The 23018-nt window shown below is 38.3% G+C and overlaps 3 protein-coding genes across 12 annotated transcripts in view; 1 reads left to right on the forward strand and 2 right to left on the reverse strand.

Moving 5' to 3' along the window:
• Positions 1-14987, forward strand: part of LOC115237422 — a 16465-nt gene extending 1478 nt beyond the window's left edge. The window contains exons 2-5 of one of the 3 annotated variants that reach the window (XM_029810434.1): positions 289-328; positions 7875-8645; positions 8915-10604; positions 10794-13456. In XM_029810434.1, the coding sequence (XP_029666294.1) occupies positions 7980-8645; positions 8915-10604; positions 10794-11860 (3423 nt within the window). In that variant the 5' untranslated portion in view covers positions 289-328; positions 7875-7979 and the 3' untranslated portion in view covers positions 11861-13456. Of the gene's footprint in view, positions 1-288; positions 329-7380; positions 7544-7713; positions 8646-8914; positions 10605-10793; positions 13457-14917 lie in introns of those variants that run through there. The other 2 variants (XM_029810435.1, XR_003884340.1) reach the window with 2 other exon arrangements.
• Positions 3299-6574, reverse strand: LOC115237426. 5 transcript variants are annotated; one of them, XM_029810449.1, is made up of 4 exons: positions 6502-6574; positions 5996-6155; positions 5005-5641; positions 3299-4730 (listed from the first exon to the last, which is right to left on the reverse strand). In XM_029810449.1, the coding sequence occupies exons 3-4, from the start codon at positions 5616-5618 to the stop codon at positions 4244-4246; spliced, it is 1101 nt and encodes a 366-aa protein (XP_029666309.1). In that variant the 5' UTR covers positions 5619-5641; positions 5996-6155; positions 6502-6574; the 3' UTR covers positions 3299-4243. The 5 variants fall into 5 exon arrangements, with proteins under 5 accessions (XP_029666309.1, XP_029666306.1, XP_029666308.1 ...); XM_029810446.1 differs by having other exon boundaries at positions 6314-6573; XM_029810448.1 differs by having other exon boundaries at positions 6355-6572.
• LOC115237424 (tyrosine-protein kinase CSK) lies at positions 11978-22821 on the reverse strand. 4 transcript variants are annotated; one of them, XM_029810440.1, is made up of 8 exons: positions 22546-22821; positions 20803-21045; positions 16048-16445; positions 15184-15837; positions 14904-15099; positions 14735-14821; positions 14566-14658; positions 11978-14490 (listed from the first exon to the last, which is right to left on the reverse strand). In XM_029810440.1, exons 2-8 carry the CDS (start codon positions 20821-20823, stop codon positions 14395-14397), a joined length of 1545 nt encoding a protein of 514 aa, XP_029666300.1. In that variant the 5' UTR covers positions 20824-21045; positions 22546-22821; the 3' UTR covers positions 11978-14394. The 4 variants fall into 4 exon arrangements, with proteins under 4 accessions (XP_029666300.1, XP_029666301.1, XP_029666302.1 ...); XM_029810441.1 differs by having other exon boundaries at positions 21002-21045; positions 22546-22820; XM_029810442.1 differs by having other exon boundaries at positions 20950-21045; positions 22546-22820.
• Between the last annotated feature and the right edge of the window lie 197 nt (positions 22822-23018).

Consider the following 23018-nt stretch of genomic DNA (forward strand, 5'->3'; position numbering starts at 1 on the left):
AAGTGTATAAAAAATATTTTAACACATTACTATTTAAGATTTATAATTATTTAGACTATTTATACAATAAATATATTTTTATTTATTTCTCACATTGTATAACCTACGAAGTTTATATCTAAAAAATTCTTTTCAGAAATTATGTAATTTTGATTAAATATTTATTTAAAAAATAAACAAAAGTTTAATTGTGCGTAATATAAGTCTTTTTTTAAATATCCATTACTTTTAACATTGTTTTATATATGTGTCTTATTATATATATATATATATATTCGTATTTTACAGATCAACATTATCCATTACTCCATCGTTGCGCATCGTACCGGTGAGTTTAAATTATTTTCTATTTTAATCTCGAATTAACGGATTCGCGAATATTGTATCAGGTATATATAAATACATGTGTACGCAGTTGTAACAAAAATAACTAATTTTTTTTATTTTAAACTTTTTGCCTTCTGCATTTTATTTCTCTAGAAAATTCTGTTACATGCATCATTTACACAGTATTATTTTTCAACGTATGTTACTACGTAGTTATCCGATTCAAATATCATAAATAATGATTCAAATATCCATAATTATTAATTATTATCAACATTTGAAAAATATATAGGGCAATAATTGCCCTACATACATATATGTATATATTCATTCTGTATTTTTGTTACAATTTTCAATTTTTTTCTTTTAAACGTAATAAAAATTTAGTTATTATTATACTCTTATTTTATCATTACTTATATGGTAAGATAAGAAGAGCGACGTACAATATTCGCAGCCGTCGTACAATCTAGAACCATCCTTCAAGAAAGTCAGCGATGTCGGAATATATTCGACCGCGAGGAATGTTGGTTCCCGGGCATAATGTTGGTATGCAAGCGTGAAAAATTTAATGGGCCAAGAGTGAGAAACACGCGAGCGTTTGGAAATTTTTTAATAATTTGGGGTCGAGCGCATTTACACCGTCAGTCATATATCTCGAAAGCGACCGATGTGGCAGCGTCTTTCCTAAATTAGCGATTTCGTAAAATTATTAACTAGGATTTTATATCGAGACGAGAGTATCGAACGTTTTATTTTTTCACGTATTCTCATCCAACACGAAATGAAGATCGCGCGCGAAATTATTAAATTTATAACTTGATGAAATTTTAATTTTAAATCTATAGCTTTACATAATTTTAATAAATGCTTATTCTTGTTCCGTGCACGTATATGAGCCACTCGACGTGTGGCTCATATTTACAAAATTAAATTGCCTGCCTCCCGTGGAGATACTTCATTATGAACTGCTCACAAATCTCTTGAAATCGTTTGCCTCTTAGCACCCTGTATACAGAATGAGAAGAAAAGCCAAAAGAATGGAGGCTGTATCGAGAGCTTGTATTCTGTCATCTTCGTCTGCGTTCCAATCTTGAAATCACTGTCGACTGTTAAGTGGGTCTTTATTTAGACGAGTTGTTTTTACTCGCTTTCCTTTCTATAATGCTCTCAAAATAATATACCGTGAAAAGAATTCGTTACGCAACAGCGTGTTTATTTGAACAATCAGTATTTCTTTATTGAATTCTGACCAAGCTCGTATTTTTCGTTATTAAAAAATTAAACTCATAAACTTTTTTTATATCTCTCTCTTTTTTCTCTTTCAATAACATGTAATAGTACGATGATGTAATAGTCACGCGCGCATTGCGTCTTTTACCGTAATTGAAAATTTTTATTTTTTATCGCGTATAAAAGTATCATTTAATTTCAATTTGCCTTTATTTCCTAAATGAAACGGTTTAAAATTACGATGGTATAAAAATCCGTTGCGACACAATTTTATTTCGAAAGGAATAAAATAAATTGTTATCGCGCGCAATTCCATCGATTCTGCGAGAAGGTTGCATCAATCGAAATATACCATTCTATTGCAAACGGATTCGCGATTGAAAAGCAAAAATGATAAAGATAGATGCGGCGTGCATTGGTTTGTTAGTGGCGATGAGATGACGGTACAAACAATCTATTATATCTAGACCCTTTCGTATATTCGACGGCTGTGAAACTGAAACATGATCACATGCCCGGCAAGTTGTTCGAGCGAAAACATAATCGCGGCCGAATGTATTATACCTGCGTAAGAAGCATAGCATGATTCTATATACGAACGCGCCGCAGGACCGCCGCAAACATCTGTACCATAATCGTAGAGATAGACAAACGCCAAAGCCGTAAAGGGGTCGTCAACTATGTACATAATTTCCAACTTCTCTGACTCTATCCGTTTCTGCAACGGACGATTCTCCAAAAGCGCCGAATCTCTCGACGCGCGGTCACCTCCAAATGTATTCACCTGACAGACCGAATAACGTCGCGCATGGGAATAGTCTCATTTGTATTTGTATTTTGCGTACGCTCTGCTTTCATTAATGAAATAGATTGACCGACGACAAAACAGAAAATTGCTCTCGCATCGCATTATAGTGCCGGCAAATCAGAGCCCAACTATCGTTTATAGCTACAATGAAGAAAATATAAGCGATTATATTATTTAATATGGAATCTGGAAAAGTATAATTTTTAAATCGGAATCTTATTAAAATGTATTAATCTAACAGTTATGTTCAAGTCTTAGTAATTCGTTTGTTTATATTAATTTTTAATATTATTAAGAGATTACATAATTTAAATTTGCAATTTAATTATTTGCTGACGCGAGTTTCGAGTTTGTTTTTCGAGTGCGTATATATGTATACGTACAATCGATCAGCGATTTTATAAAAAGACGGACGATCGACTCTTTCGCTGTCATGGCTGAGATAATCTGATTCGGTTTCAACTCCAACGTAATTCGGCTGACACGTATTTCTCGGCACGGAACGGTCAAAATTACAAAATTCCGAATGGGGTGGGGAGTGATATCAAATCATTGTCTGTGTAACGACAGCCAGCAAGAGCAAAAATGCAGTCCAACAAAGCAAGTCGTGGCAGCATGCTCTCCCATCATAACGGCGGTGGTGAAGTCCACTTGTGGAGCAAGACGGATGCTCGTCTCCGCTGTCATTCTGATTTTTTTGTTGATCGCTATATATTGGGTATCCTTGAACCAGCAAGCGAATCCTGGCATACATCAACCAGAGAGTGAGACCATATTAACCATGAGAATTCAACCACAAACTTCTCAAAATAACCCGATAGAGCAAACCGGGGCTACGGAAGGGGATGAGAGATGAAGTAACGTCATTGATAATTTGTAATTTTTGGGGGAAAATGTATAGGATAATTCCAAGACAACTGGAGTTTATTTATCGTTTATATTTGAAAAGGAGATACTTAAACATATATATATATATATATGAATATTTCATAAATTTAATCGCCACTTAAAATTACATAATTGAGAAATATTCTTTCGATAATAATTTTTTTATATGTACAACTACTCTTATTTCGAAAGTTTTTATCGGAATTATCCTAACGGGGATTTCGATAAATACGTAATGCAGATTAATGAAGATGTGGATGGCAAATAAATCTAAAAATATCAAACTAGGGTAATATCAGCATCGAGAGCAGCGTAATCCGTAGTAACAATACGAGCTTGCATTTCCGAGAAACAAGGCATACTGCATTTCATTGCTGGACGTGGACGTTATATATCATAACGGCAACTGTTATACGATACATTCATCACGTGTAAAAAATAAGCATCTTAATCGTGTAAATGTAATGAACTGAATACTAAAACAAAGATAATAAAGCGATAATAAAGCTTTCGTGACATCATATAGAGTTAATTAATTACAGTCGAAAAAGAATGATATTAATAATTATAATTTGTTGCGACGCGATTAATCCGTGCTTTTTAAAAATTGCTGCATTTTTCTCGTTTTTGCAGACATTGATAAGAGTTGCAAGAATTAAACACGGTGAATAATTTTATAATTTCAAAACGAATAATTGAAATATGTGCGAATAATTATAAAACGGAAAATTATTTTTTCACGAACTAATACAAAAAATATCTCGAATTTTAAACATCGATGATATAATAATTTGTAAAATGTAAAGCGATAACATATGCTTTTTTAGACACACCCTTTTATATCTGCCAATAACACTCCCTTCGATATAGTATGTCCTTATCGCGAACACGCGCGCTAAAGTTGTGATAAAGCTTAACACGTGGAACAAGTATAGCGTACATCGTAGAAGATCAAATAAACTGCCAATGTACACAACGGGAGCGGTTCTAATCGAGGCTACCTAGACCATCGAGCACGTGCAACATCATCCCCAGTTCTTGGTACGTGATTCTAATCGGGTCGTCATCGCACAAGCTAATATACCCCAGCAGCAGCTTGGCGATAATGTCTCGTTCCAAAAGTTCGCGCTCCACTTCCGGATACTCCCCCTTCACGGTGTCCAAATAAAATCGCAAAATGTTCCGGCAGAATGCCTCGACTTTCGGCAGTTCACTTTCGTCGGGTATATTGGTGAAGAGAATAAGAGCGAAATCGATCGCCGGCGAGCAGTACCTCATTGTTTCCCAATCGATCATCTTTACGTCGCTCGGTTTGCCGTTCTCGTGCTTGAACAATACGTTATCCCGCGTGAAATGACCGTGGCAAACGATCGAAACGTCGTTGATCTCCGTGGACAAACTTTCCATTACGTGTAGCTTTCCTTTTATTTTCTCAACGAGATTTGATTCGAGTGATGCGAAGCTCAAATGTACGCTACAAGCAATAAGAAATCGAGGGTACTTTACAAATCTTTTCAATTAGATATTTTTTAATTAATAAAATATTAATAATAGATATGATAATAATTTGTTATTATCATAAAAATTAAGAGATTACGTATTGATCATATTTTAAAATCAGAAATCGCGAAATTATCTTGCGTGATATTTTTTTATTAAAAAATGTTAACACGATCTATAAAATAATGGTTTAAAATTATTGCATTATTTTTTAACGTACGTGCTTATTACGATAAGAGATGATTTACCTGGCATCGAGCATTTGTTGATCAGAATACAAGCTGTCCGGCACAGACAGTTTCGCATAGAACTCTCGGAAAATGGGAAACTTGCGCGCTTTCAGCCTCAATCCTCTGCCGTGAAATGCCGCCAAAGCTTTTACGCACAATTTCAAGTGATCCTCGTCTAATTTATCCTTTACATGTGCGTAACCGCGCGCGGACAGATCCTCCAATACTATGACCGGCCGACCGTATCGACCCAAGTCGGATAGGTAACACTTGGGTATACCGTCCGTTCCGTACTCGAGTGTCATCTTGCTATAAAACATCTCTTCGTTTTGAAAAGGGCCGGACGGCGGAGATTCCGCGTCTGCCTTGGGCAACTTGATAACGAGAGGGAAGCTGCAAGTCTCGCCGGAAAATTTTACCCGCGCCGTCACCCGGTATAACCTGGTCGTATAATCGCGAATCCCGTCGAGATGCTCTATGTCAACGGAATCGAACTCGACAAACTCCCTCGAGCCGGACTCGCAGAAACGACGGTCGTGCACCATCTCCGGTATCAATTCCCGTCTTATGAAGTCGCAGTCTCCGCACCGGCACTGCTCCCTCGACTTGGTGCGGAAATCTGGGTCGGCCATATCGAAAGGGAAAAATAATATCGCTGTAATAAAACACGACAGCAATTAAGGACACCGGCACTGCGAAAGCGCGCGCGCTTAAAGCCGGAAAGTCGAGAATTATGAGGAATTTTTTTCTTCTTCCTCTCTCTCTCTTTTTTTTTCTTTATGCCCCTCCTCGTCCTAATAACGTTGTCGCGACGAGTGCCGCGCACGTTAATAATGTTTATCGTCACGAAATGCAACGAGTCGCCGGTATAATTAAAAACATTTTAACCGTGTTAGCCCCGAGAACGAGTCACGAGCGTTTCCGCTAATAACCAAACAGATGATACGAGTAGCTTCCGCAATTATATACAAATTATTATGAAAGAAATGATTCATCAAATATATTTTACCCAGCGGATTCTAGAATCGCTCGTAGAATTCCCAGCTGTAGTCCACTGCTAACTAGAAGTTCACGATCTCTGTTACATAACCGGAATAAGTCTCCCCTCCATTCATCTCATTGAAGATTCCTCATTCATTTCACTGACCCAGTCGGCAATTCTAAAAAAACTTAATAGAAAATATTACTATTTATTTTTTCTCTAATTTTTATTAATCTGCATTATATATAGTAATTAAATTCTCTGCTTAATCCATGTTCTTTATTCATTTCTTGTAAAGCGATCTTGAGTAAGAAAAAGATTCTAATTTTAGACAAGGAATATCACATCAAACTGTAGGTCTAATACACTTGATAAAATCTAGTCACGTTTCTTCTATTGGATTTGTTCGATGGCTCGAGAGATTGTTTCTTTCACGATAATTCCCTTAAGCGTATAATTCGTCAGATATTGTTATTCGTCGTGCGAAAGATCGCACACATATCGAGCACACACAATCGCGATACCGTATTTACCGTAGTCTCTCATTTAGAGACATCCGTGTCACGAGGGGCCAGCTCAGCTGTACGTAATGAATGAGCGCTGCGTAGAAAGTCATAGCACGATGAACTGGTAAATCTCCCCACTCTTTCAAGATAACGAAGCCGACTTTCATCGGCTTTTAATGATGTCGCAAACGAGTTTATACCGCGAACGAAACGTGACGAACCGTTTAGCTAGCGTCCTCGTCGCTTTAAGTATATTTTCATCGGCATTTAATCCGGAAAAAGGTATCGATCGTAAGAAAAGTGGAAGTAACTTTAAATTACGTTACAGAGATTACCGTCTTATTAAAGAAATTACTCACTCTAATTGGATCTATATAACTAATCGGATTTATTTTAATCAGGTGACGCGTGAGCTTCGGACTTTAAAATGTCGAAAGAAAAATTGTCTTTTGCCACGTCCGTCGTAACGAACTTAAAGCTTCGAGTAGAGCATAAATTGTGAAGTTTCCGTGGCGAACATACATTTAAAATGCGGAATTAAAGATGTTTGCAGAGCTAAGAAAAGCACCTTTATTTTACAATAATCCTTTCTCGAATACTTTGAAAGAAAACACTTTGCAATTATTTATGCGCCAAGGAATTTTCTTCAACGATATAAACTATCGATGGCGTAATTTTATTTTAACGAGTCGCTACAACTTCAAATCTTAACAAAAGCACCGAACATCTCGTGCTTGACATATCCACATTATTCAAATCTAAATTTTCAAGTGTAATTCTCTTAAACTATAAATAAAAGCAAGAAACAGAATAATGCATTATTGATCACCAACTGAAATAAATGGACATGACAGCCGCAGCCGGGATCTAAATTCCTAAAGCAAATCAATGATCTAACCTCTGATACCGATGATTAATTTACCTTGTAACGTGGCCTCGATGTCACAGGTCGCGCCCTGTCAGAGCGTACCCGTACAGACGAGTCAGTATAATTTTCCAATATGCCAACAACGGCAAACCAGTACTCAGCAAACTGCTGCATGCGGTCCGTGCTCCGGAACTTCTCAAGGTAGAAAGTCAATCGTGCCAATCAAATGTTAATATTTTTTAACATGTTACGTATAAATTAAATATCATTAAATTAATTAATATATTTTATTAAAAAAGTACACATATATATAATTTATACAAAACATCAAACTACTTGCTCTACTTCAAATTTCCTCGTCCCTATCCAAGGACCCTTCGCTCACGTTTACCAACCGGACACTTATGTAGTAACGCATCAATGTGCACCGCAATCAGTAACAAATCCGTGCCATCCCGTCTTCCAAAACCCATGTAATCCCCCGCCGAGTAATCCCAGCTGCGGCCAGCTGCCGCAAAATATTTTGGATCAGATTCGTGCGTGTGTCAGCAATGCCGCGCCCATTTTCATCCTGCCCGGTAATTGTCAACAATCGCCGGTGCCTCAGCAGCAACAGCAGCCGACTTTGCCGCAGGCGATGGCGACGGGTTTTCCTCCTCCGACAGCAACGGCGTATCCATCGAGTGGATTAACTTATCCAGCCGCATGTTATCCGCCGCCACCATCGTATTATCCCTATCCCGTACCCGTGCCGTTTTACGATCCGTCTGTTCGCGCGCGAGATATCGCGCCGAATTGCGGATGCTGCGGGCGAAGGGATGTCGACTCGACGCAGATCAGAAGCGTCGCGCGAACCATCGGTTGTCGTTACGATTCCGATCTCGACGAGCATCATTGCGTGCCCACCACCGACGACACCATCTGCGCAAAGAGAAGCTGTCCGTCCTCGCTGCATCTTCAAGCATTGGCATCTCAATTCCTCTCGATGCAGGGTATCATCGCGTGCGCCGCCACGCGATTGATATTACGTAAAGTGCCCGGCTCAAACGTAACCACCACCATGGAGGATACGATGGCAAAGGCGCAGAAGGCTATAAACGTTCTGACAAAGGATCAGCTGTTATCAGAGTCGAGAAATGCGCAGCAAGTTAATGCGCTCATCAACTTGCACATGACGGCCAATCCGCCGCCCAATATTATTCCGATCCTCACTCTGGTACAGCTGAAAATGAATCTGCTGAAGGCACAGGTCGAGGGACTCGTCAATCAAAAGATTATGGAAACTCAAGGCGTCGGTGTAGAGGTACTTAATGTAAAAAATTGCACGTTAAAAATTTTATTCTTCTTCTCTATACACATACGTTTAAACTCTTGTCTCATAAAAAAAAATAATAAATTATAATGATACTAAAACTAAAACTTTATCACAACTCTAATCTGATAATAAGTTGTATAAGTTTCTAATTTTATTAAATCCTAAATATAACTAAATCATAAATATAATTAAAGAAATATTTATATAAAATTATTAATTTAAACAGTATTAAAAACACTTATATTATACATGCCAAGGTGGAAACCGATCTTATAGATCCCACGGTTCTCGCTTTAAAGTCCGATGCCGAGCTGCGAGACTTCCTATCGATATTGCGACAAAAAGAATGCGATGAACGAGTGAACGTGAATTTCGCACCCTATCGCTCGCAGCGTGCGATCGCGGAGACTCGGCTGAGCAATATTCAAAACAAGATTCGTCAAGTGGAGGCCGAGTTCGACCGTAGACGATGTGCGATGTTTCCGGCGCCGACATTGACATCGCGCGTCGTGCAGGAATTCTCCAGACCATGTTACTCGGCGAGATTCAGGGATCCCAGGTTGTTGTACAGCACATTACCGCCGGACATACCCCGCTCGCCCGATCCGTTCGTCTGCGTAAAACCGCGAAGTCCCAAGAGGCTGCTGTTGAAGCCTTGCGGAAAGAAGCCCGAAACGAAGTCGACGCAAGTCACTGCCCCTGTTCCGGCAACCAGCACGCCCGGTAATCCGTCGAAGACCACGACGGACGACGGTGGTGTCGGTTCCACAAAGGAGCCTCCCGCGACAGCCGACCTTCAGCAATCTTCCAGCACAGAGGACTGCCGCTGCGACAGGACGACATCGGACGAGAGCGTCGATGAGGCTAAAAAAAAACTCCGACCGAGGATCGTCGAGATAAACGCGAGTAACGTCGAGAAACCGTCGTCCTTGATGAAGCTAACGTCGAACGTCTGCGTGAGATACGGAGCGAATGCGCGAAAATGCGATGGGAAAAGCGACGTGGAGACTCCATGCGAAGCGAAACGTTGGATGGCCAAAGCGTATATCAATGTCGCCGACGATGAATCGGGGAGGACTTTAACGGGATCGGAGAGCGACACGATTACGCTCAGCGAGAAGATCGATGCAGAGGACGTTTGCGAACGTTTGCGAGATGCGATTGAGATTCGAGGCTTGGGCCAAATAATGGATCGGCAGGAATTTACAAGTTCGGCGGATCTGCGACAGTTTGAAAAACAAGCAGAGACTGCGATCGCAATTTCGAGAAAGAATGAGGCAATTAAGGAATACGACATTGAGACTAGGCGCTTGCAAGATGTCTCGTCGCCGAAAGCTGAACGGACGGAGATGAAAACCATAACTATTGCAGAAGTCACGGACGATGAGCCAATTTCGAGTGCGATCGAGGAAACGGAGCGAAAATCACCGAACGACTATACTTCATCGCTAGAAATTACGTTAAAGTCGAAGAGAGACCGACACGAGGATGAACAGAAAGATAAAAACGACAAAATCTTATCCGCGATTGAAACGATGGAGCAGAGCGCAAATCAAGTACCAATAAGCAAAAGCAAGAAAAAAACGAGATTTCACATTGTTTCATTGATGACGAATATCGTATATAATAACGAAAATTGTAAATATCGAGGTAAGCGGAGAATTGATAAGAAAATAGCAACAAGAGAGATGAGTATAACGAACGAACCGGATATTGAAAAATTGGATAAATACAATTCGATAGAAAATCTAAGAAATGTTATTGCGCACGATATTACTGGAAAAAATTATTCACATAATATGTTTCTACGAAGACTTGAAGATTTTTCAAAGTTCTGCGTCGATCGTCAATGTCAGACTACATCTGTGAAAAAGACAACAACATCCGCCTTTTTATTAAGAGTAAATCTCTTTCCTCCATTCAAGAATCTGCATAAATATATGGCAGGTAAGATTCATTAACTCAATAGCTCTATACTTGGGAGAACAAACTTAAATTAAAATGATTTTTCACATTTCCATTTTATAATTTGCAATTGCTTTCAATTAAGAAAAAAAAAGTCATCAGAAAATAAATGTAAAATTGTAGAATATTAGGTATATAATACAGGATTTGAAATCTCAATTTTTTATTCAGATAATGAGAGAAACGGAAACGACATAGGAGTTTATCCAAGTCCGATAACGAAAGCGGGAATTACGGCTAGGAAACGTTTATTCCACTGGAACGATGTCGCAAAAAATACCTCGGAAACTCGTCACAAGGATAACGCGCGTTATCCGCCTTCCAGTGTGGAATGCGAAGAAAGTTTTGTTTCAGAAATATTTTCTGTTATCGCCAATCGCGTGATTACATTCGTTAATAAAATAATTACATTGAACGGAAGATTGTCATATCCGAATTGCGGTGCAATATTACGTAAAAGTGTAAACATTGATGCCTTACGAAGAAACGTTCCGAAATGCAATCACCCCGATGTAATCTTAAAAGATCACGATCCACTCGCAAGTATCTTGCATCGTCCTCTCGATTCGAATCGAGAAGCACCCGGTACCAGCAAACGTGATATTCGCGACGCGAGTTTATTACGGGTTTCTACGGGAGAGGGATACAACAGGATGCGTAAAATAAGACACTCTATAATCCAAGATAAAGAAAACGATATGAAATGTTTATTGATCGATACATCGAGTCGTGATTGTAATCTGACGCAGATACGTAATTTGGGACGTCCTTACAAGGTCCAGAGAACTCTCCTGATACGCAGTCGATTAAAAAATCGTTTAAGTACGCAGAATCATCCACATCCTTTTTCGCTTTTGAAACGCACTGGAAAAAATATATCTCAAAAATTCCATCAAGTGAGACGTAACGAAAATGTAGGAATGATCAAAGAAAGAAAAATACGCAAATTGAGGAGCAGCGAAAAATTCTGGGCGTTATCGAAAGTTATAAAAACGCGTGATAAAATATCAGAAATGAGGGAATGCGATATTAAATTTAAACAAGTTTTACGCGAATATTCGCACGACGATATTATGAATAATAACGCATTTACTGTGCAAAAACACGCAATTGTCGATAATATCATAGCTGACGATGAATTCGTGATAAATGTTCACGATTATTCCGGATTTCAAACTGAAATAAATACGAATATGTACGAAAATCCCAGCGTATGTTTATTATTATCTAATAACTAATAAGGGGATTTATACGGTATATTGTTGATACCAACAAATAATTCGGAATATAAAAATATGTTATTTACAATCTCGCTGATAAGGTTAAATAAAATACACAACTATCGAGAGAGAGAGTACAATACAACTTCGTTCCTTTATTAATAACTTTTATTCTTTCGCCAGTGATCTATTCTCGTCGCTATAGCCGTCTAATGAGAATCTTTAAATTTGTGACGTAGTAATAGTGTATGACGATAAAATTTTCAATGCGCTTTTCCAGAATTATGCTTAATTCGAATTTTTCTACAAAATAATGAGAGAAAGTATTCGTCACATATTCCACGTACACTCGCATCGAACCGACATGTAATCATTACAACATGAACATTTGCATATGAAGTATGGTTTTAATTCTTTTGTGATTTTTCGATCTCTAATTTATTTATTTAATATATATTAGATTTCTTACATTCCCTAAAATCGAGCGCTTATCAGTAGAAAATGAACGAATTTAACGCATTGGTTGTTGTAAGAAAACTAATATCGCAATAATGAGAGAAATCCTATCGTATTCACATATCAAAATACACAAAACCAACGTCACATGATACTGCTTTATATATGTATAATGATTTTCAATGAATAACAAGATAATGCTTCACCATAGATCGAAATATCGAAGATAAAATGGAGTTACAATTTATACAAGTAATGTGAAATTCATATTTATGTGTGGAAGAGTTAATGTTTGCGCAAATTGTAAATACATACAAATATCAAACTTTGCAATGAAAAAGCAATTCAAAATATTAGCCAGTTAGAGCCGTGTTAATACACATTATTAATACATGTACTCTTCAAGTACATACTGTAATATCAAAGTTACAAACGGACCATATGCTTAAGATAAATATGCTCTAGATCTCTTATAGAACTACGTCTAACTGCAGACTGAAGAGACACTTGTGGAAGAAAGATCGAACCTATTATTGTGAAGTATTTATTCAGTCACGACAATCTCTGCTTTTATTATGAAAGATCTCGTTTTAAAAGGAACTGAGCGACATCTCCATCGTCACTTTTCAAAGTTCAACAAATCATCGCGTAATACAGTGTCAATTTAATACACAGTATTTTACGATTGTTGCATATACATATATATTAGATATCTCGATATTTATATATAATTAATGAAAAATTTATTAATTTTTGTTGTAATTATGTGACATATACAAGAATTTAATATCTACAATTTTACAGATTTCTTGTCACTCGCGCGTGATATCTTAAAGAATAAATATTTGATCTTCTCTGTAGCTCTTATAGCTACTATTTAGCGAGATACGGCCGTCAAACATTCACGAAATTAGTCCGTTATTATTGTTGGCAGAATCTTTTATGAAAAATGTGTATGTGTATGTGTAAATGAAAGAGAGATAGATTACAAAAAACAATGATATTGAAAACAATATATATACTTGATATATAAAATTTTTTCTCAATAAAGTGATAATTATTTTTTGGCGTGGTGCAACAATTGCATATGGACATTCGTTCATAATACGTGTGTTAGTCTTAAACCTAAAAAAAAAAAAGAAAAAATTTTTTGTTAAATCTCTCAATCAATATCAATTGTTTTTCAAATATTATTTTTGATGAGTAAATATATACAAAAATATTTACAGAGAGAAATACATGTACACCCCCATTACAAGCAATCAAAGTAATGGTGTGTTATAAAAAAATGCGATATATATAATTTAGTTAAAAATTAATATTTCCTATGACAAATCTTTGATCAAGAACTTAAAAAACTAAACAAGTACTTGCAATATATGATTACTAAAATATATATTTTACATTTATAATAATACAAATTGCAAATAAAATTTTTTTATATAATTTTAACAAAGAACGAGATAATAACCAATGATCCAAGATTAAATAAATGCAAATGTGAATACATAGCGTAATGTATAATGAATCTAAATTTAATACATTGTACATATATGTTACCTGTGTGCTATAATGTAAAAACTTGAATTACTTAGAAAAACCATGATGGTCACGAGCTATAAAAGTCAGTTATTTTTATCATTGCCATGATAAACTTCAAAGAAACATGACCATTGAAAGTTAAGTAGGCAATTGCGCATCTTTAAATCTCTGTTGATTTTATTCCGAATATATCTGGATTTCATTGTCCAGATATATGTACAAGTTGAATTTCTTGGTCGAGAATGTCAACTTGGACAAAGGCACGATTGACCATAGATAATACTTGTGCAAAAAATATTACTATATAAAAATTAAAACTCTCCCCACACATTTCAAAAACTAAAGTAACAATAAATATAAGCAAAGCGAATACTATTTTTTGTATACAATGTACAATCGAGAGAGGTCCTGTCTCTTTTCTTTCTAATAAAAATATGCAGAATCACTATTTTTTCGCTCCGAAAACGAAAAACCATTCAGACGCATCAGTCCCCGCTTTCTCAGTTCTCGCTAAGTTCATTAAAGTTTTCTTTTAAATGTATTAAGTTTTTTTTTTAATTCACGCCTTTGGTATACTCAGCTCTTAATTGGCCGAGTGTTACTTTTATATCGTGAAAACTCGGTCTTTTTTCTGGCTGTAAATCCCATGCCTATCAAAAAACAATGTGTCTTACTAAAATAATATGATGTATATAATATATGGCAAAGATTAAAGTTTAATTTACCTGTCTCATAATATCGTACACTTCTGCAGGACATCCATCTGGCGGTTCCATTTTATACCCTTTTTCTACACACTTTACAACATCGGCTAATGGCTGTAATTATAATAACGTATAAACGAAATACATCGCATGTTTTTTTATAAAAGTTCAATACGACAATATTACTTACAATTCGCGGATACGGCACACGACCAAAGGAATAAATTTCCCAGAGTAGGATTCCAAAACTCCACATATCAGACTTGTTTGAAAACTTCTGGAAACAGCAATATAATACAATATTATAACAATATATCTTTGAGTCGCCTATAAGTTATCACAGATTAATATATACTTACGTTTTGTTTTAAAGCCTCTGGTGCAGTCCATTTGATTGGCAGCTTTCCACCGTCGAGAGAAAAGTTTTCGTCCCGTGCCAGCCCGAAATCGGATACTTTAGCGGAGTTGTCCTCTGCCACAAGAACATTTCTCGCTGCCAAGTCCCGATGAACAACGTGTCTGGATTCCAGATACGCCATACCAGCACACGTATCGCTACAATATACATTAAAAATGCGCGGTTAGTAATACATTTAAATATTTTTTAATCGGCGCGAACGAACGTTCATTCTTACGTACTATGCAAAGTTTATCTGATCCTTTTTAGAAACGTGTAATCTTCCTCTCGAGCGTAAATAATCCACCAGGGATCCTTTGCTCATATATTCCGTAACCAGGTACATGTGTTGATTATTAAAGACGAGACCGAGTAATTTAACCAGATTGTCATGTATCAAGGAGGTCATTAAACTCGCCTCGGCCAGAAACCTCTGCGCCGCCTCGCTGTTATCCTTCAGCATTTTCACGGCGACTCTCTCCCCTCGATAGACGCCTAACAGTACATCGCCAAATTCTCCCTTTCCAATGCATTCTCTTAATTCTAACTCATGAGTCTGAATCACCCAGCCGGCTTCTACAAATGCCTTTGGGTCCACGCAGAAATCTTGCTTGCCCTGTTTCGGTAGGGATTTCGTTAGCTGTGTGCATAAACCGTCCGCGTCCTGCTCGTAATGTTCCACCAAGAGCGCCAGATTCTCGAAAAATTCTTCATCGTCGATCGTCAATTGGTTGTTTTTATATTTCACCCTATAATGCTGTACGCGTCCTTGGTAGCATACGCAGAGCGTGTAGTCTCCGGGGAAATTCGTTGACTCGCGAACTAAGAACAAACCGTCCTCTCGCGGTCGCAATAATCTTTCTGCCGTTTCTCTAGATATCTTTCCGTGGAACCATCTGTAAAATTTTAGTAAAGTAAATAAAATATTATAGATTTTTAATTTATAATGTTTAATTTATAAAGTAACACATGAAAAATATTTGATTCATATGTCTATATCAATTTTTGCATATCCTACTTTTTTAAAGTTAGTAAACATGACCGATCTACAAATTGTTACATCTGTAAATGTTAAGCTAAATGCATCATAGAGTGATGATACTTACGGCATCGCGTTTAGCTTCACCTCGTGTCGCGGATTTACCGGCAACGCAGTGGTGTTAGTGCCCGGATTAATGGCGTTCGAGGTGAGAATCACCGGCGAGGACGCAGCGTTCACATGCGTGGTGATGTTCGGGGTGGTGACGCTCGAATGCGTGGTCATCGTCGGTGATACTGGATGGGACGGAATGTTACCTGCAGACAGGTTTGAAGGAACGCTGTGCTGCTGCTGCTGAGTGCTGTTTTGTATGAGGGGATGGGACGTTACGTTTGAAGGGATAGTGTGATGATTTTGATTGCCGTCGAGCTTCGCTTGTCGCGCTGGTGCTGACACATTCGGGTATCCGCCACCCGCATTGTGGTACGTTGGCATGGCAGCTGCCGCACAGTAGGCTCTATCAACCTGCGAAGATGAATGAAGCGCATTCACATGAGCGGGCGTGATTTATTCAGTATGCCTCATTAAATAAGACGCATATTAGAGATGTTCTCCGGTACATTCGTGATTCATATATAGAATATAACGCAGGACACAAAATAAAAATGTGAGACGGTAGAAGAGTTTGAGATACCAAGGCGTAATTTCAACATTTTAAAAAATATATAAAAATGTAAAATATAATTGTTACAAACAATGTTCATATCGTCGAGATTCGCGCACAATGATCCTTGTACATATTCGGTTTAATCTTGTAGTTTAGATTTCTTTTGAGATAAAAGTCTTTTCGGGTCATGAACATAATGGATAATCATTCTTCTACTTTCTCCTGTACTGGGGAGAATGTTAAATTGGGTCGTTAAATACTTGCGTACTCGATAGCTCTTTTTCAATTTTTATCCGGGATCATCTCAAGAAGCCGCGAAAAGAAAAGAAATTACGTACGAAAATACAAGTGAAGTCGCGAGGTGATAATTGAGTCGGGACGACTCAATTATTCCAGAGATGCGATGTAATGCGCGCATCCGTGAGGAAGCGATAATTAATTGAAACTCGTTAGGCTAATGGGACCTCGATACATATTCAACCGGTACACGTATCCGCCAGACCACGCTGAGTTTTAATATACAGTAGTTAGTCTAAAGTGCCTATTGTTTCAAGGCACTATACTACCGCGATGCTCATCTGCCGCATTACGATGCGCCGCACGTCCATACACGGGACGTGTATGATAGGTGAGTCATACTGGCCGCGTATTATTTTCACAACGATTGTAACACGAATAAGCGTGGTAGGCCTATAATTATCAGAACCTGACTAAGCGACATAATTTCTACGTAGAATGCACATTTCCGATTGAAAATTTATTGCGAGAAATCATAAATCGCATCTATTTTGATATTTGAATATATTCTCTATCGTATTCTATTTTGGTAACGAAATTTTGTCAGATCGGATCAATTTATCGGAACACGCATGCGAGAGACATGCGGAGAAATATTTCCGCCAGTTTAGATGAATGAAACATTACAGCACGTACGATACGCTTCGTAACGCAGGGAATAGCTGTTTTAAAGAAAATGCTTCCCGGCATGATTTCCTTACGTTATCTGTATCATGATCAGGTACGATAACAGAAGAAACAAATCCATCGTACCGGCAAATATTGAATAATTCAACTGAGAAGCTATCCTTGGTCGGGTGCCCGCCAGACAGAAAGAGAGAGAAACGAACGAGCGAGTTATGTCACGTGAAAACGTATAGTTGAGCGAAACATAATAATAAGAATAATAATATGCGAATCGTTCTGTTACGTAAATCCCCTCCCCCTCCCAAGCAGTCACATTTATGTCGTATGTCCCCGCTCCGGATTTCGAAACAGACGGATGAGAACGGTCAAGCTTTACGCGCGCGTCGAGAAGAATATGAGATACGGAAGGGAATATTAGGCGAGATATCTTTCGTTTTGAAAAATATCGGACTCACACCGCGATCGAATTTACGATCTGATAGAACTGCATAATTCAGATCACGCTGGCTGCACGTAACATTTGACGAAACAAGAACGGAGAGTTAAACGTTGAATTTTATAGGCCAGAGGATCACCTCCCGCGTCTTTCTTTACGGAATTTTGTTCGGCCAAAAAACAGCATCGCGCCCGTCAAACGCGAAACGCTTTGAATATCAATATTGAATCCGAATGCGCGATGCGTACACGTGTAATACACGTTCGCCGTCGCGCTTGTTGGATTATCCGACTGCACGACCGCGTAGATTTCAGGCTAATGAAATTTATTATCGGCTGCACGCGACGTTAATTCTTCCCAGCGGTGCATAACACAGACACCCTGTATATGCAGTTATAAATTTGCCATTTATATGACGCAAACTATTTATATCTTGAATATCAATGATTCAAAGGAAATGCGTGCGGCTTCTATAGAGGTTCCGTATATACAAAATATTTGATGAGTAAAATACATTGTCAATCGTGAGAAAAAACTTTACCGATCAATGGACAAGAAATTGATTTGAAAATTTTATTGTGCACAAAAATATATTCAGCTTTGGTTTAATCTGATAATCATTCATAATATCCGTAATCTCTTTCTCGCTCTCTATCTCTCTCTCTCTTAGGACTTGTAATAAATATTTTGAAAAAGTGTACTATATAAATGGATTGTGTTATTTTATTTTCAGAAAAGTAATACTTTCTGTATAAGACCGACGGATATACTGTTTCGGTTCTGATACAGCAAAATGGCTAAAATTCTCAAGTTTCCAAGCATGCTTATCAGAGATATAGAAATGCAAAGTAAATCAAGTATTTTACAAGGCAAATATCATTACGTGTCCGTTTCGCGAGAAAAAAGCCTCAATAAACTTCGTAAAATATCTCGAATCGATCGAATAGTAGATTGCGATGTCATACGTTTATGTTAATTTTAACAGGAAACGGAGACGCAATTATGCGTTTCGTATGCAGATTTCAAGGCCGACGCGGAAGTTTCTGTTTACATCTGTATTTTCCGAGCTCTAGCTTTCCGATAGTGATTCACTATCGGGATGCTTTTATATGAACCGCAGACCGCAGAGTTCGCATTGCGCACATATTTTGCCGGGAGCGACGTGATTATATTCGCACATGGAAAGCCTACGTTTACCGGCAAAAAGTGTTTCCCTGTGATGAGATTGCGGTGTGAACGCGACCATAAGCTTTCTGGACTGAACAATAAATTGGAATAATCAGGATTCCCATTGGCTTCTGACGAGTAGGACGAAAAGGATTCCTATGAGCGGAGTATCTCGTATCTTCTCGTAGAAAATGAGTTATTTACTAGAAGCCTCCTTTCTTAGAACAGGATTACACGTTGAAAAAGAATTTGCATATCGAAATATATCTGTCCAGAACTTGAAAGATTTTCCTTCATCTTCTTAAAGAGAGATAACAATCTATATAACAAACAGAAAAAAATTATATAAAGAATAAAAAAATACAAATATAAAATATATAATAAATAAAAAAATTATATAAAATGTAATACACAAAATATCTATATTTTTTTAATTATATTAGAATACTCTCCGAGAGCCTAAGAAATCCCAAACGGACTGAATCACCGCAACGGAATCGAATGTTTCGTATTCATCAAATTAGGTACGTATTACACTGACAGCGAACGAAAATTTTCCGCATAGCTGATTCACGTAAAATCGTCCACACAAGACAGACAACAAAATATTCAAGATCGCTGGCTTCGCGAAAGCGATTTACGCGAGGCTCGTGCCCGGCACGCACCGCGATCCTATTAATATCCCGCGTAGAGAGAGCGTAAAAGGGCCGCGAAAGACGCGGGGAAGAGGAGGATGAGGTAACGGGGGGAGGAGGAGGAGGAGGCAGTGAGAGACGAAGAGGCAAGTGCGGGCGCGTGCAACAGATTCGCGCCCGGCGAACAAGACCGTGGTATTGCCGCGCTCTTTAACAGTACACGTTACTGTACCGTGACCCGCACCACCGTTTTCCATCTGACGTTCCGCACGCACAACGGGGAGAGGAAGAGAGGACAACAAACCTTCAATTCTCCTCTTCTCACACTTCTTCCGCGATGTAATTTCCGAATGTTTCGCGACCATCGTAAAGGACACCTCGCGCTCCTCCAATCGCACCGACCAGTCTCCGGATTAGCACGCTGACGGGATTATCACACGATCAAAACGCGAAATTTCATTAGTCATTCTTGCGCGTGGCAACGCAATAAGATCGAAAGATATACCGGATCACCCTTTTTTTCGTATACGAATTCTAGAAACAATTTCTTGGCATGGATTCGTTGTCCAACAAGACTGCTAATCCACGAATCATTTTCGAATTAAATGATTAAAGGATGAAATCGCAAGGATAGATATTTTATCGTTTCTGCGGGCTCTAATATCACATCTGCTTTCTAAGTTATTTCTATAATTATTCATTATGTATATTGATCAAATAGGGCGATTACATTATTAATTTTAACAAGTCTCAAAACGGATAATAGATAAAATTAAATGAATGATAAATTTTACTACTTTATCCTAGTATATCTCAAATTTTTTCATGTTTGATTCATATAATTCTTAACGACGCCGACAAAAGCGAACCGTCCGAAGCAACGTCGAATATACAAGTAGATCGTATCGTGGAATACGTGAAACGCGAATGGCACCACCATTGAGTAAGCGGGATCAAACACTCGGCACTTGGTTCTCGTATAAAGGGAGAATTGAAATGAACACAAAAAGCAGCGTTTATCTCTCTTCTCTCGAATCTCTCTAGCATACTTACTCGCGCCTCGTGCCAAAACATAGAGCGCTGAATAAAATACGAGTTCCGTTGAAACACAGCAATGGAACGCGAAATTTCTAGCTTCTGCTGTGTGTACGCATCGTAACATTAATCTCTTCGAATCTGTCTCGCTCGAAATTAACTCACGATAGAATGCGGAGATTAATCTAGCGTAATGCAAAGTGTTTTGGAAGCACACCTATGCTTTGCATCGAGTATCCATTTTCCGAAAATATTGCCCCTCTGAAACAGAAATAAAAAAGTGTTAAAAAAATTTCTATCTTCATCTTAATTTCTATATTACATATATTTTTCATACGGAAAACATCTACAAATAACTATTGCGTGGATCATTACGAGAATAACAGTGCAATTGCAAGAAATAATAAGCGGATATTCAAAATCCAATATCGTCAATATTTGTAAATGAAGTGTTTATTACAATAAGTTAAATGTAATGTTACACATATATGTAGAAGATAAGAATACAGAACTGTATTTTTTCGCCATTGCTTGAAATGTTTTTCCATAATGATCAACCTTTTTACTGATATATTTTTTTACGTATACAGATGCAACGTTTCAAGTCCCGTCATTCGGCGGAAGGTCGCACGTTCTCGTCGGTGCCTTCCTCAAGCCGAATTAATTAGGTAAGAAGAACATAGGATAAAAATCTCGCTCTCGAGTTTGCGGCCGCGATTAACAGGAAAGAAGGAAGAACGTTCCATTTGAGGAGCACAATTAAACTACGACTACGTTATTCATCGCGCGCGAGCGTCGCCCGTTAACCGTATAATTAGCCAATTGCTAATTGCCCGGGTTCACACGAGACCACCGAGGCCAGTTCGCCAGACCCCGGGACGCATTAATCACTCGTTCGTTTCGTACAAAGTTCTTCTCGCGCCGCAAATCGAACCGGGTCATGATGTCAGAGAGGATATAGAGACCCGAAGAAGCATACTTCGGAGAAAAGCCCTAGGAGTCGGTTGTACGGAGACGTACGGATTAGTCCCAATTTATATTTTTATATCTTTATCTCTTTTTATAATTTTCAGTTTAGGAAAATATTTCGGAAAGAGACTTTGCGTTAACTGAAGCATCTAAAAAGAGTAAAACTGTTTTTTTATTCTTGTTAAACATTAATAAGAGATATATGTCTATTCTCGAAACACTGATCACAAAATGTATTTTAGAAACTGATTACTTAACGATTTCAAGCAAGTAATACAAATTATCTTTAGCTCAGCGCATTGTTAAAATTCCGATAGCTAATTCACAGTATTTTCTGATGGCCTTTGCTCTATTGCCAATGTAATACGAAATATTTCAGTTCTGCTGATGTAGTAATAAATCTCAAAACTTTATTTTAGAAAAGGCAAATTACTCTTGATAATACTAAGGAGCTCCATTTCCGTGGTATAACATATCTTCACGCATTTTCTCTTGCGGTGGATCAGAACTTGATGTAATCGAATAAAACGACAATTTTGATTGAGAAAACAGACGCGAGTTTGCGTTCAAGGGAATCGCACCGAGATGTTCGGATCTGTCATTTAAATACCGCCCACTAAGAGTGACAGAGAAAAAAAATCACGTCTCGAATATAACCAAACTCTCGCGCACGCGGATCCCGAGACAAGGAAAACGTCACCGAACGAAGGGTCCTGGCGCCGCTCTGTCGACGTTTCGTACGCAGACAGGCAGATGTACGCGCGTATGTACGCGTAATGCGATAATACACACCTAAATGCGTTTGCGGCGAAACTGAACCGCCGTGGAGGCCGTGGAAATAGGCGCACGTCTCTGGCCGCGTGATCGGCCGAAACTTAGGCGCGGACAAGGATGCGGACGGACGCGGTACACGCTGCGACAGACGTGCGCGTTGACGCGCACGAATTTTCATGGAAGCACTGCGCGGCGCGAATCGCGTACGGAAACACCTTGCGAGAAACGTCACTCATTCAGGTCGAGTCGGACGGCCATTTTACATTTTACTACGCACGACCATAGACTATAGACATGTTGAAGAGAGGAGAACCTTGAGCCGCGCACGAGACCCTGAAATTGTCCGCGTTAGTGATTGCGTCGGGAACTCTTTTTTTTTTTAACAGCGATAATAGGATGACTTCTTAGTTCCCGGATGCTGCATTTCAAAATTTAATTGAATAATAATTAATTGAAATTAATGGCAAAATTTTTCACTTTTCACGGTCTGT

This window comes from Formica exsecta, unplaced genomic scaffold (assembly GCF_003651465.1).
Source record: "Formica exsecta isolate Colony F162 unplaced genomic scaffold, ASM365146v1 scaffold295, whole genome shotgun sequence".
NCBI lineage: Eukaryota > Metazoa > Arthropoda > Insecta > Hymenoptera > Formicidae > Formica > Formica exsecta.